Source organism: Mus caroli, chromosome 3 (genome assembly GCF_900094665.2).
Source record: "Mus caroli chromosome 3, CAROLI_EIJ_v1.1, whole genome shotgun sequence".
NCBI lineage: Eukaryota > Metazoa > Chordata > Mammalia > Rodentia > Muridae > Mus > Mus caroli.
In genome coordinates, this window is record NC_034572.1 from 81,125,929 (window position 1) to 81,140,724 (window position 14,796).

The 14,796-nt window shown below is 52.3% G+C and overlaps 1 protein-coding gene across 2 annotated transcripts in view; it reads left to right on the forward strand.

The window, feature by feature from the left end:
- Positions 1-13,013, forward strand: part of Smg5 (SMG5 nonsense mediated mRNA decay factor) — a 27,687-nt gene extending 14,674 nt beyond the window's left edge. For both annotated transcript variants that reach the window (XM_021157488.2, XM_021157489.2), the window contains exons 10-22: positions 512-720; positions 1,198-1,335; positions 1,477-2,079; positions 3,506-3,681; positions 4,417-4,492; positions 5,078-5,253; positions 6,449-6,607; positions 9,330-9,389; positions 9,713-9,872; positions 10,222-10,312; positions 11,004-11,078; positions 11,427-11,565; positions 11,698-13,013. In XM_021157488.2, coding sequence (XP_021013147.1) covers positions 512-720; positions 1,198-1,335; positions 1,477-2,079; positions 3,506-3,681; positions 4,417-4,492; positions 5,078-5,253; positions 6,449-6,607; positions 9,330-9,389; positions 9,713-9,872; positions 10,222-10,312; positions 11,004-11,078; positions 11,427-11,565; positions 11,698-11,781 — 2,146 coding nt within the window. In that variant the 3' untranslated portion in view covers positions 11,782-13,013. The remainder of the gene's footprint in view (positions 1-511; positions 721-1,197; positions 1,336-1,476; positions 2,080-3,505; positions 3,682-4,416; positions 4,493-5,077; positions 5,254-6,448; positions 6,608-9,329; positions 9,390-9,712; positions 9,873-10,221; positions 10,313-11,003; positions 11,079-11,426; positions 11,566-11,697) is intronic.
- The last annotated feature ends 1,783 nt before the right edge of the window (positions 13,014-14,796 follow it).

Here is a 14,796-nt window from a genome sequence, read left to right on the forward strand (position 1 = left end):
ACTCACTTTGTAGACCAGGCTGGCCTCGAACTCAGAAATCCGCCTGCCTCTGCCTCCCGAGTGCTGGGATTAAAGGCGTGCGCCACCACGCCCGGCAGACACTCATATTCTTTCCTTTGTGTTTTGAGGGCCTTGCTCATACTAGGAAGCATCAATTTTGTCTTCTTTTGACATCAGCTCCCTCAGACCCCCAATTCCCACAGTCTCTATTCCAGACAGAGTCTTACTGTGTGACCCTTGGTGGCCTGAAACTTGCAATGTAGCTATGTGAATCAGGCTAGCCTTGAATTCACAGAGATCTGCCTGCCTCTTCCTCACTAGTGCTGGGATTAAAGGCGTGAGCCGGCCTACACAACAGATTGATTGGTCGATTGATTGATTTGATGTGCTGAAGGTTGAACCCATGGCCGTATGCATGCTTGACAAATATGTTACCCTTGAACTGCGTTCATAGTTCTTTACCAGCTCCAGCCCATCACTGACGTCCCTTGTCCCTCCTGCCTTTCCACAGCTCCGTGGACTCAGAACTGACCTCACTCTGCCAGTCAGTCCTAGAGGATTTCAACCTCTGCCTCTTCTACCTGCCCTCCTCACCCAACCTTGGTCTAACCAACGAGGATGAGGAGGAGTGTGAAAGTGGATATGCTTTCCTCCCCGACCTGCTCATCTTTCAGATGGCCATCATCTGCCTCATGGGTGTGCACAGTTTAAAGAGAGCAGGTACCCCTTACCATGTTCTTTTGCTCCCCGCTGTTCTGCTTGCAGTGTAGTCACAAGACTTTCTTCCACGGTAATCCCTTTCTTACCTGGGTAACATCCTGGTGTGTAGAGGTAACCCCTCCATAGTCAGGCATAGTCTTCAGCGTCCAGGCCCTGCTACTGGAGCACTTAGGCAGTCTGAAACCCTTTGTGGCAGAGGTAGTAGGAGAGGCAGTGCTAGGAATCCAAGGGTCTTGTTCTTGTTCTGTGGGAACAGTCCCAAGGCCAAGGGAAGTAAACTAGGGTAAGAGGATGCACCTACATGAGAAGTGTGGGTGAGCTGGGACATGCTCCCTTTGGGAAGGTGGATACTACTCCAGACACTTAAAGCCTTGTTCACACAGCCAGCTTTGAGGAGTAGCTGGGTGGTTGGGTGAGCTGACAGCAGGCAGGACAGGGTGGAACTGATGGTGCTTACTCCTGCTCTCCTGGTTTTAGGATCCAAGCATTATAGTGCAGCCATTGCTTTCACCCTGGCCCTCTTCTCCCACCTTATCAATCATGTCAACATACGGCTGCAGGCGGAGCTGGAAGAGGGCGAGAACCCTGTCTCAGCTTTTCAGAGTGATGGCACAGGTTCGAGGCTGGGGGAGGTTATGCTTGGAACGTTTACCTGGGACTTGGGAGTCAGGAGGGGAAGCCATACCCAGTGGGAGGTGGTGTGGGAGGACATGTTCCAGCTTATATTTTTTTCTGTTCCTCTCCCCTCTTACACAGATGAACCAGAGTCAAAAGAAGCACTAGAAAAAGAGGAGCCAGAGCCTGAGCCTCCCACTGTGGTGCCCCAAGCTGATGAGGGCAGAAAGAGCCGTAAGCACTCCCGACTCTCTTGTCTACGTCGTCGCCGCCGCCACCATCCTCCTAAAGCTGGTGATGACAGTGACCTGAGTGAGGGTTTTGAATCTGACTCTAGCCATGACTCTGCCCAGGCCAGTGACGGCTCAGACAGTGGCTCTGATAAGAGCCTGGAAGGCAGGGGCACTGCTTTTGATGCAGAGACAGACTCAGAAATGAACAGCCAGGAGTCCCGGTCAGACCTGGAAGATATGGAGGATGAGGAGGGGACAAGATTGCCAGCCCAGGAGCCCCCTCAGGCCAGATCAGAGGTTCCAGATTCCCTCAATGGCCCCCTGGGCCCCAGTGAAGCAAGCATTGCCAGCAATTTACAAGCCATGTCCACCCAGATGTTCCAGACCAAGCGCTGCTTCCGACTGGCTCCCACTTTCAGCAACCTGCTCCTGCAGCCCACCACGGAACCTAACAGTGTGGTCAGTCCCAGGCCTTGTGTCAACGGGGATATGGACAAGCCTTTAGAACCAGGTGCGTGGGTGCAGAGAGTCCACCTTCTCCCAGAGTGACCTCACCCTTGGGGCTTTGCTGTCACTGTAGAATCCTTGTCCTGTGCACGTACTCATTTCCAGCCTCCAGAACGTTTGCTGTCTTGCTGCTTTCCACTGCAGACTGCTCCAGCTTCACTCCCTTCTCTCCTCATATTGGAAGTTGTACTTCCCTTCCCTCATGGCATCCAGCTTCCTGAGCACTAGGCTAGACGTTGTTGGAGTGTTGTCTTTTCTTTTGCTACTCCTGGAGAAGGCAGCCTAGTAACTCGTGCATGCTGGCCTCGTGTTACACACTGAGCTGCTCCCCAGCGGCTAGGGTGGTGTCTTGCCTTCAGTTTAGCAATCTGTAGTGGAAGAGCTGCCATCCCTGTTGTAAACGCTTCAGACTTCGTACAGGATGTCCCCTTTGTCTGAGGCATGTTAAAGATTGTTCCTTTGTGCCATAGTAAGCCCACTCTTTGCTTTTCTTATTTGTTTGTTTGGTTTTGTTTTGTTTTTGAGACAAGGTCTTTCTATGAAGTCCCGGCTGTCCTGGAGGCTGTAAACCAGCCTCAAACAGAGGTCTGCCTGCCTCTGCCTCCTATGTGCTGGGATTAAATAAATATATGCACCACATAAATCTTTAAAAAGAACACTCAGTGCATGTGGGATTTGCTTGAGGCCGGTGAGATCTTCTCCTTGTGAGTTACCTTTGCCATCTGTCACAGTGCAACCACCACCTGCTGCTGTCCGCTGAGACCTTCCTGCCTACTTGTCTTGAGACTAGACTGAGCTGACTTATAGGCCTTTTGTTTGTGTTCCTAGTGTTTAACATAGTGCCTGACAGATTTAAGATTTAAGAAATTTTAAGTAGCCGGGTGTGGTGGCACACACCTTTAATCCCAGCACTCAGGAGGCGGAGGCAGGCAGATTTTTGAGTTCGAGGCCAGCCTGGTCTACAGAGTGAGTTCCAGGACAGCCAGGGGGACACAGAGAAACCCTGTCTCGAAAAACCAAAAAAGAAATTTTAAGTAGCCGGGCAGTGGTGGTGCACACCTTTAATCCCACTACTTGGGAGGCAGAGGCAGGTGGATTTCTAAGAGGCCAGCCTGGTTTACAAAGTGAGTTCCAGGACAGCCAGGGCTACACAGAGAAACCCTGTCTCTAAAAAAACAAACAAACAACGAGAAAAAAAAAAAGAAGAAATTTTAAGTGTAGTCAGTTATCGTGCTAATGCCTTTAATCCTAGCAGGAAGCTCTTGGTTTAAAAGTTAGTAGACCTGGAGTAATGGGGCACGGATTTGACAATGAGTGACATCAGAACGCAGACCCTAGGTTGGCTGTGATGAGTGGGTAATGTTCCCTGAAAATGTTGAAGCCTGTTGCCAAATGGTGTTAGCCTCTTTTCTCTCCTTTGCCCAACCCAGCCTCTGAAGATGGCTCTGAGTCAGAGGGGAGCGAGTCCAGCAACCGCTCCTGTCGCAACGAGCGCAGCCTTCAGGAGAAGCTGCAGGCCCTGATGGCTGAGGGCCTCCTTCCTGCTGTGAAGGTCTTCCTGGACTGGCTGCGAACCAACCCTGACCTCATCATTGTGTGTGCACAGGTGTCTATTCCATGTCCTAATCTTCAGGTCCTAAAAGGTTGGAATGGTGATGAGATAGGAAGGGGCCTAGGCAGCTGTGTGGTGATCTGCCAAGAACCTAATTGGCCCGGCAACAGTAGACATGACCTTCTCCCTCAGAGTGTATGGCCAGGGCGCAGAGGAAGCTGCTCATCCTGCTTTATTCTCTCAGAGCTGCCATAGTAACTGACATTCTGGGTAGTACGGGAGACCAGGCTCAGTAAACATGAAAGAATTCAGAGGAAAGAGACAGCAAAGCAGAGGGCAGCAGTGGAGATGGAAACGTGGAGCAGATTTGAGGCTTTCCAGCCAAGACTGAAGACTGAGGTCACCCCTTGGGAGCGCTGTTGCCAGGCTTGCTGCCATAGGGACTGTGTGGGGCCTGCACCACCTTGGGGTCAGAGGCTTGCTCTTGAGCTTGCGCTAGGCTTGCGCTCAGCGTTAGAGTCTCACTCTGTGAAAGGCCTTGTTTCCTTCCTGTGAGTTTCTGTTAGAGAGGAGAAGCTAGCCTCTGGCTCTCATTTTCACAGTCCAGAAAACCGCTCCGGGGGCCCTGCTGGGTCCCATTTTCCTAGTCCTCCATGAGCGCTTTCTGTTGTTAATCTGCCTATCAGGTCCCTGTGGGCCTTATAACACAAGTCCTCAGGTATGATGCTTGCCCTCTTGCTGCTCTTCTGCATTGTCTCTGGCTGGAGGACTCCTCCTTTTTCTCCCCAGAGCTCTCAAAGTTTGTGGAACCGCCTGTCTGTGTTGCTGAATCTGTTGCCAGCATCTGCTGAGCTCCAGGATTCTGGTGAGTGGGGCCCTAAGACTATTCTCTCTCACTGGCCCCATCAAACCTGGTGGGGCCCGGTCCTGTAACAGCATTTGGGATAAGGAGCGCCTCCCTCTCACATAGCAGTCAGCATATAGTCCAGGCCTCTCCAGTTTCCACACTATTGCTCCTAGTGAGCTGGTGGTCTCATGTGAATAGGGTGTGCTCCCTGGGGAAGGAGTGAGAACAGGGAGGAGGCTGGGAGCCAGGGTTGTCATAGTCATCTCTGCTGCTTGAAGGAGTTACATCCAGAGTTGATCACCAGTTCATCCCCTTTTCCAGCTCCCGAGTAGAAAGCCCCTGCTGTTCTGCCTCCCGAGACGAGCCTGCTGCTCTTCAAGAGCCCTTCTCTCCTTGTCATCAAGGGTCCTCCCAGGCTGGCTGTCCTTGTTCTCCAGCCCTACTTTCTCCTCCAGTTTCCCAGCTTTGGTGTCTGTCCTTCCCCTTCCAACCATCTGTCCTAGGGCTGTGTCCTATCTCAGCCTGGTAATTCCCTACAGGAGGTTTGTATCTCCTATGTGGTCATTCCCCAGGGCACTGCTCTGATTGTCTCCTCCTGCCTAGGCCTGGCTCTGTGTTCCGAAGTCCAAGGTCTCCTTGAAGGCTGTGAGCTGCCTGACCTCCCTGCTAGCCTGCTGCTCCCAGAGGACATGGCACTGCGTAACCTACCTCCTCTGCGGGCTGCTCATAGACGCTTTAACTTTGACACAGATCGGCCCCTGCTCAGTGCTTTAGAGGAGGTAAGAGACTTCATGCCACAGGCCCAGGCTTTCATCACACAGGGCAGCAAGGCTGGGATTATCAAGGCCACAGACTCATCTTGACAGGTGTCTCCTTTTCCGTTCTCCTCCTTCTACTGAGGGCAGAGCAAGTTAATCAGGGCTTGGAATCATCCTCTCTCGGCCAGCCCAGAACCGACCATCAGTCTGAGTAGCTGAGCCAGAAAGCACACACTTTGGTCACCAGCTTTTTCCCTTGAGTCTCTCACCACATAGGCCATCTGGGGGCAGCAAAGGGAAGTCCAGCCAAGCAGGCAGGCTACTGAGTTTTCTTGGCCCTCCTCCTGGTTGCTTTCTCCACAGCCAGAGAAGCCTGGCTGTACTTGGCTTTATATTTTAGGGTTCTGGGTCAGATTTATATCTTGCAGAGAGGAAGCAGGGTTTTACTGACCAAAAAAAAAAAAAATTGAGAAATGAGATCCTGGTTAAGTTTCTCTTGTTTACATTTGCGAAGCTAAGAGCCTGAGGAGAGATGGCATTACAACCCAAGACTCCTGGACGCAGTGCCTTTTCTGTCTTTTTTGTCATCTTTTTGCGGTACTGGGTATCAAATGGCCCCATACCTGCTGACCAAGTGCTGCCCCGCTGAACTGCGCTCAGCACTCCTAGGAGTCCCTGGGCCCTGCTAGCCTCTTCCTTTTCTACATGTGGTCTGTGTTGCAGCCTGCCCGCAGTCCACAACACGAACGGTTCAACTGAGAATGGCAGTTCGAGCTGAAAAGAGAGGAATCTAGACGGGGCGGAAGAAAGAATGGGGCTAAGACGATTTCATGTTCAAAGCCCGCCTTTTTAATTCCAACATTCAGTTATAAAGGAAGGGGGAGGGAACCCAATTTCCCGCCAAGTAACTCGGGATCCAGTAGCAGGGCGAACACGTGTGTGCCTCCAAGCAGCTAAGCCGACAGGGTCCAGCAGTGGGCGTGGCAGCACGAATGAGCAGGAAACTCCACCCTTGAGCAAGCAGGTTCAAGCAGGTGGTGGAAGGGAGACCACAGTCTGCAACGTGGTGCCTTCCCCACTCTATAGACTATGTGCCTTTCCAAGGAGCCACTCTGCTGGGAGGTTAACAGGGTGACAGGAGAGTGAGAGCAAAGGCGATTGAAGGTGCTGCTGAGAGAGCCTGCTCAAATCAGCTGGATCTCCCTTCTCCCCACAGTCGGTGGTGCGCATCTGCTATATCCGCAGCTTCGGGCACTTTGTTGCTCGCTTACAAGGCAGCATCCTGCAGTTCAATCCAGAGGTCGGCATCTTTGTCAGCATTGCTCAGTCTGAGCAGGAGAGCCTGCTGCAGCAGGCCCAGGCCCAGTTCCGTATGGTAAGTCAGCCTTCCCTTCCCTGGAAATTCTTTCCATTGGGCTTCCTGAAGAGCCAGAGTAGGGGCTCAGCTGCACTGGTGATTCTCATCTGAAGAACTAGGAAGCCAGTTTGGAGGCCCAGCAAGGCCTAAGAAGTGTGGCTCCTGACTGACCTGTCCTTAGTCTTGAGACCATCTCTGTCACCACTGAGTGTATGAAATAGACAAGTCACTGAACCTTGTTTGGCTAGCTTACTATCATGTACAAGTGGCAGGAATACATAGGATCAGCTCTGGTCAGGGTGGAGAGGTTATGATGGTGCTTGTCAGGTACCATATACGTCGTCGTCCTGGGTGGGGAACAATCAGCAGGTGGTCTATGCTTTTCTTTCACCGGAGGTTAAGGCTCCGGGGAATGGAACAGAATGTGGAACTCAAACAGACATGGTCTCATCCAAAGAGCAGGCAGTGTCCTGTGCTGCTTGGCACAAGCACTGAGCATTCACTCTTTGGTACTGGTCAGTATTTTGACACTTAGGTGGTAAATGTGGCAATCTCTTCACTTGTCCGTCTACACTCGTGTGCAACCCTGGCAGTGCTGTCCTTCCTGAGCCCATTAGCACTAGTCCTTTGTAGTGTTGGTGTCTCTTGTGTGTCAGCCAGCCTCAGGGCCCTTCACTCCAAGCCAGCTCCTCCCGATGCTCTTATTCCCTCCAGGCTGTGAGCCAGCGGCTTCCAGGTCTCTGAGTCGCATTGCAGTAGACACGGTGACAGCACATCAGGGGACATGTTCCCCAGAAGCTCCCTTCGTGCCATGCCGTGAGAGCAGGCACATTTTATTACAAACAAAGCTTTTGTGTTAAGGCTTTTGTTGGTGTCCTGACCAGGAAGACACGAAGGTGGAGCCACTGAAATTCGAGTGATGGGGAAGTGACACAGCTTCACAGAAAAGTTGTAGGGGTTTTGCAGGCATTTTGTCTAACAGCTCCCAAAGAGGTAGGGACAGGGGACAGTAGTAGTACCCTCTCATGTAGAGCTGGATGCTGCAGGCCACACGACTTCTAGCTCTGCCCAGGTCACAGACTTACCCCAAGGAGCCATCTCCCGTCAAGCACTCTGTGCTTAGTCTGTTTTGCAAGTACCCTGTCTTTTCATCCACAGCCTCCCTGTGTCGGGGGTGCCCGTGTCCTCATTTTATGTCTGGGAAAGCAAAGGGAAGGTCCAGGGCACCAAGTCAGGTTGAGTACAGGGCTTTGATGTTGTGGGGAAAACCGTAGTTCTTTGATTTGTCTCAGATTTAGTCTCTTTTTAACCATATTTAGGATTACAGTCATTATGCCACCATGCCTGGTATCAAACTTGACCACTCATCCTGACTGTTCCATGCTGTTTTAGGGGCTTAATTTCTATGTAGTCCATGTGCTCACCAGGAGCTGTTGTCCCACTGCTAAGTGTCTGCTAGGCTTAGAAAGACTCTTGCAGGCCCTTCTGGAAAAGGTTTTCTCTCTGAGGCCAGGAAACCCACACTTGTCTGAGCTGCTGGGCTAGTGGTGCTCTATCCTTCAGTTGATAAGGCTCTCCCGTTCCTGCGTTCAGGCGGATTCACACACTTGCTCTGAGTCCTGAGCGGAATTACACGAGGGCCTTGATTCTCTTTCTGGATCTTGAAATTTCACAGTGACAATTGAGCATAAAAAGTGAGGTTCATAGGCTCCATTTCTGCAGTGAACTCTGCCACTGTTCCCCAGGGGTACGGTTGGCTTTTAAGGCAGGGCAATTTTTTTTTTTTTTTTTTTTTCGAGACAGGGTTTCTCTGTGTAGCCCTGGCTGTCCTGGAACTCACTTTGTAGACCAGGCTGGCCTTGAACTCAGAAATCCGCCTGCCTCTGCCTCCCAGTCTGGGATTAAAGGCGTGTGCCACCACGCCCGGCAGGCAGGGGTAGTTCTTAACTGCAGGAGTCTGCAGAGTAGGAGTGAGCCTTGCATAACCCTGGAATTATTGTCAAACCAAGCAACTGGGATTGTAGAGTCGTCTAGTTTGGACTTATTAAAATGACAATCTGAGGAATACCTGGCTCACCTGAGAGCCTTCAGTGGTGCCAGTTACCTCACAGGACAGAGTGTGAAGGGCTTGGAACTTCATTTTGAAACTGAAAGAATTCCAGATAAGGTGAGGACCCTGGAAGGGTTGTTGGGCTAAGCCTCACTTCTGGGAGAAGGGAAGGATGTTGGTATGCTGGTCAGAGGGTTCACTTGACAAGGCCAGCCTGCTGAGAACGTATGTGCTGAGAGGGAGACAGAACTACCGTGAGCATTCTGACTTTGGCAGTTGGCTCACTTACCAAGGAAGGCAGGCTGGGAGCAGGAAGGAGTAGGTGGGGCTATGGCAGGCAGGTGCACATGTGGACAGGGTGGACTGCTCTCTACATGGGAAAACACTGGCAGGTCAGGAGCGGGCCAGGGTGTGTGTGCTTGGTATCTCCAGAGGGGGACTGGCTAGGAGGAACAGAGGTCAGGGCTTATATCACAACAGGTAGTGTCTTCCATGCTAAAAATGCTCAGCTGTCTCCTGTACCAGGAATGACCTACCATGGGTCGGCCACGGGGATTGTAGAATGAATCCTTTTCCATGCCTTCCTTCCCACCTGTAGGAGTCAAGGGACTTCACACGAACCAAACCTGGTCCTCTGAGTCCAGAGGGGGGACCATAGCCCTGCTTCTCATAACTGTAGTTTCCTTGTAGGCAGAGGAGGAGGCTCGGCGGAACAGGCTCATGAGAGACATGGCTCAGCTACGATTACAGGTAGGCACATCCTCCTGTCCTTGGTCTGGCTTTTGCTTAAGCCCATTCTCAGCTTTACCTGCTATGGCTGTGGTCCACTCCTCAGAGCTCTTTCCTGCCCTCCAGACTGTTCTCTCTGGTGCTCAGCCTCCTGCTCACCTTGTCTCTCTACCCCAAGCTTTGTGTTCATGCACTTTCCCCAAGGTCACTGTTGAAAAGTCTCCTATCTGCATAGCAATAGGAGGAACTCTGTAAGAGCTACCTCGGCACTGACTGACTGGTGTCTTCTCAGCGCAGACCACTGGGTTCTATGCAGCTTCAACCACTCAGCCTTTTCTTTCCAGCTCGAGGTCTCCCAACTGGAAGGGAGCCTGCAGCAGCCCAAAGCTCAGTCAGCCATGTCTCCCTACCTCATCCCTGACACCCAAGCCCTCTGCTACCACCTCCCTCTCATCCGCCAGCTTGCCACCAGTGGCCGCTTCATCATCATCATTCCAAGGACAGGTAAGCTTACAGGGAGGTTGGGTGCAGATAGAAACAGTAGGGGATTGAGAGACCCTATCTGATGTCCAGTGTGTATATGTGGTCTTGGTCAAGTCCTACCACGTGTGGACTGCAGCCTCAGCATAGGCATCTATGTAAGCACTGCTGCAGAAGACATGAGAAATAGATGAGAGGAAGGTCCTGGGAAGTTGCTAAGCACGTTGCTGGTGGTCACACTTTCAAAGAGCTTCTGGAACCTTGTGGGCACCACAGTCCTGCATACATCTCCCATACCGTGTAATTTCATGCAGAGTGGTCTGCAGTCTGAGCTTACTGTCTTGTCCTTATCAACTCTTGCTCTGCCCACCAGTGATTGATGGCCTGGACTTGCTCAAGAAAGAACAACCAGGGGCCAGGGATGGCATCCGGTACCTGGAGGCAGAGTTTAAAAAGGGAAACAGGTGAGAGAGTGCAGACGTGGCTGGATCTTGTGCAGCCTGTGCCCACTATCTGTGCTCAGGAGCTCTGCTCTGTTCGAGGGAGAGCCATGCCTCAGACCTTGCTCACATGATTCGCATGCCACTTTGGGAGGTCTCAGCTGCTTGAGACAAGGAGATCAGAATAGCTGAGAGCCCTAGGGAATTTGAGCGGCTGCCCTGTGTTTCTCAGGCAGACTCTAGACAGCACCTGCTGGGAAAAAGTAACAGTTGGGGCCCAGCTCCTGGCTGGGGCTCATTTGAAGGTGGAGATCCAGGGAAAAGCAGGAGTTCAGCCTAGGCCCCCGCCCCCTCTTTCCTAGCCTTGGAGCAAGAGGAGAGAGAGCTCTCCTCCTCCATCCTGCCTCTGGTCTGCCTGGCCAGGAAGCTGCACAAGGCCTGCTTGTTTGGAGGTCACCGCCAGGACCTCCAGTTTGAAAGTGTCTGCTTCTGCTGCTTTCTGGCTCCTCCCCTGGGAAAGTCAGAAACTTGATGTTATCAGTAGAGAAAGCCAGCCCAGTGTCCAGAAAGCCACTTTAAAATGGCTCCAAACAGCCTGATGGGAGGGACACAGCTGCCCTGTCTCCCTGAGCTGACATGCCCTGCCCAGCTACAATGGCCTGCTTTGTGTGAGGCACCCTCCCTATCCCCCGTCCCACCTTTGTGATCTTTGCAGATACATTCGCTGCCAGAAGGAGGTGGGGAAGAGCTTTGAGCGGCATAAACTGAAGAGGCAGGATGCAGATGCCTGGTAAAGTGTTCCCTTAGAACCTGTCAGAAGCTGACTTGCTCACCCCTCTGTAAACTCCTCCTACCCTTGGAGTGGGAAGGTCAGCATAGCCTACCAGGACCCTCTCATGATTCCAAAGTTGCTTTAGCTCAAAACCCTTCTCTCCCTTGAGCAGAGATGTCTAGGCTCATTATCCTTGGCTACAACCCCTAGCACATTCGCCAGGGCCAGCTTCTGTGCCCCACTGCCACCAGCTGCCTGTTCTATCTCCTAGCACTCTCCCAGTCTCTAGCTTGTCCTGTCTCCTGGAGAGTCTTAAGTTCAGATATGGAAATGCCTGACCTTGTTCCCTTTACTCCGCATTCCCAGGACTCTGTATAAGATCCTGGACAGCTGCAGACAGCTAACTCTGGCCCAGGGGGCAGGGGAGGAGGACCCAAGTGGCATGGTGACCATTATCACGGGCCTTCATTTGGACAACCCCAGTGCACTCTCTGGGCCCATGCAGGTGAGTCTCGGGTGAGCTGGGGAGCGTGGACATCTTGAGACCCTCCAGACAAGCTGCCTTTCCTGCATTGCCCTTCCAGAGCCCTCTGTCTCGGGTTAGTACTCCTCATAGACTTCCTCTGCTGTTCTACAGGCTGCCCTGCAAGCTGCTGCCCATGCCAGTGTGGACGTCAAGAACGTTCTAGACTTCTACAGGCAGTGGAAGGAGATTGGTTGACACTGGCCCCCAGGCCCTGCCGTGGGGCTGACTCCAGATTTCTCCTGTTCTCCCTGGCGACCAGGACCACCACCTGTAGTCACCCCACCACATGCAGACTCAAGCAGGCAAACAGGAAGGAAGGCCAGCTGCACTGAGGCTGCAGGGAGGGCCCAGGAGCCAGTGGGGAGGATGGGGGCCCCTGTTGCCAAGGCGAAATCAGGAAAGTGAGGAAGTGCTTGGAGTAGGAGTGGCCATGGACCCCCGGCCAGCCTTCCACCTTAAACCTGCAGTCCCCAGGGGCAGGGGCAGGGGCAGGCATGGGGGTCTGTATTTCATTGGAGCAGTTCCTGGACTTCTGAGAGGAAAGGATGACAGAAGGGCCCTGTCCTCACCCAAGATTCAGGGTGGGTGGGGCTGGGAGTTTGGAGCCCCTAGCTCTCAGGGAAGAGTGGGGAGATACTGAGTGTCTGCATGGTTCTCTGCAGACCCCACCCATCCTCAAGGACCCCCTCATCCCTTGTCTCCCATGGGGAACAGGGCAGCTCTGGAGCCAGCTGTGAGGGCTCTTAGGGAAGCAGGGTCTGCACACTTGGAGGCCCCACTTCTCTGCTGCTGCCCAGCTTTCAGGCCCACTTAGGGTGTGGGCTGGCTGGCTGTACACCAGCAGTCATCTCTTCCCCACCAGCAGTCATTGTGCTTTGTGCTCTTGGCTGCTGTGCTGGGATAAGGGGTGCCAATGAGGGAGCAAAGGCCAAGGCCACCCCTCTGACCATCCAGGGAGGGCTGGAGGAAATGTGGCAGAGGGGCAAGGTCCCTGGGAGCTGCTTACTTGGGGCCCTCCTCCATCCTAGAGTACCCTCCTTTTGCCCACCCCCAGAACTAGAGCCCTGGTAGGCTGAGCACAGGCTGGCTTTTGGAGTGTCAGATGACACAGGAGCAGAGATCATGAATACTCAGGGGCAGAGTAGCACCCTGAGAGCAGAGCTATAGGAGAGGCTCTGGCCAGGATGACCCCAGTTCTACCCCTCAGGCTGGAAGCAGAGCATAGCTGGGGCTGGGTTCTTTTCTGCTTCCCCCTCCTTGCCCCAACTGGCCTAGCTGCTTTGGCTGTGCTTAAGAGGAGCTGGCTTCCTGCCTTCCGCTAAGAAAGAAGGTCTGGGAAAACCAGGGAACAGTTGGGGTTACCACATTTCCAGTTCTGGCAGACTTGAGACTCAAGCATCACTTAATAAAGACCCCTTCCCAAGTGCTCTCTGCCTGCTGTGTCTTCTGTCAGGAGCTTTGCTGGGGTGGATTTGGTGTGCTCGGCCAGTGCCACACTGAGAAATAAACACCACCTTAGTGAGACTCAGGCTTCACACTTGGAAGAGAGTCAACCTTGATGGGGCTGGAGAGATGACTTAGTGGCTAAAAGCACTTGTTGCTCTTGCAGAGGACAGATTTCAATTCCCAGCACCGACATGGTGCCTCACAGTCATCCACAGTCCCATTTCTGGGGAATCTGGTGCCATCTCCCACTTCTGACTTCCATTTGCACCAGACATATACATTGTAAGGATTTATCCAGGCAAAACACAAACAACATTGACCTTGAACAGGAAATACTAACACTTTATGCTTATGCATGCCACAAACATTGTCCTTAAGTTCCTTTCAGGTCCTGTCCCAGGTTACAGTTAATTTAAACAGAAACAGACTGACCATTTAGGCAGATAGGAGTTAGCACAGCAAAGATAATACATATTGCCAGAACTGTACCCAAGTTTTTGGTTTGGTTTGGATGTTGTTTTGTCTGGGTTAATTTGTTTTGGGTTTGTTTTTGTTTTTTTCAGACAGAGTTTCTTTGTAGCTGTCCTGGAATTCACTCTAGACTAAGCTGGCCTTAAAGAGGTCTGCCTGTATCTGCCTCTTGAGTGTTGTTGAGATTAAAGGCATGTGCCCCTATGCTCTGCCAGTGATATTTTTTTTTGAATAGTTGTTACCCAGGGTCTTGCCTACCTCCAAGAATCATGCTTTTGTTGATAAGAGTACAGGGAACCTGGACTTTGTGATGCTTGTGACCCTACATTGCCCCTCTGAGATGCCTGTGGGGTTTGCCCTTGGTTGACTGTTAAGTCACTGTATCCTTGGTCATGAGAGTCCGAGCCTTATCCATGCTGAGTAAACACTTACATCCTCACCTCCACTCAAACAGTCCTAGCTGGAATACTACGTACCTTTGGGGTGTTTTGGAAGCAGTGCATGAGTTCCACATCAGCACCACTGAACTGTATCACCCATCAGCACCACTGAACTGTATCACCAGCACATGCAGTTGAGTTCTAGGAAACTCAAGGAGGCTTCCAAACTGCTACATAGCCAAGTCAGCCTTAGACTTCCATGGTTCCTTCCATCTCTCCAAGGTTGAGATCACAGGAAGCACCATACCTGTTTTGCAGAAGTGTTTGATGAATCTACTGTCTCGGGCTGGCTTGGTGTTCCCATCTGGGTCATGTCCTCCAGAAGGGATAGAGTGAGGCTTGGAATCAAGATTCTTTATTCCTGCCATCCTGGGGTGGCAACTCAGACTGTGGCAAGGTAAATTAGATTGGTGCATCCTTCCTTCCCAGGTGGGCCAACATTCACCAAGGGCAAAATAGGCATTGCTTTTGAGACGCAGCTGCAATTGGTTTTGGAGGTGCCTGCTAGCAACCTCGGATCGTGGGAGACTCAGGCCAGGTGCCCTGGTCAAAGAAGATTAGATCCCAGCTTGGGCCCCTAGCCTGATCTAGACAGCACAGTGAAGCGGGTCCAGACACACCCTGAAGGGTTGGCTGTGTGCAGGAGGCCAAGTGAGCTGCCTGCTAATGGGGCCGGGCCACCCCGTGCTGCCCCATGACAGGCAGACAAGGCTAAGATTGTTCCCCTGTCTCTCCATTCTGCCAGGCCTGGCCCACATCCTCAGTCACTTTTTTCCCCTGTCAATCTGAATGGCAGGAACCAGATTCTGCCTGTGGAGTCCAGTCAGCCTGGCTGGGAGCGTGGTCAATCTCT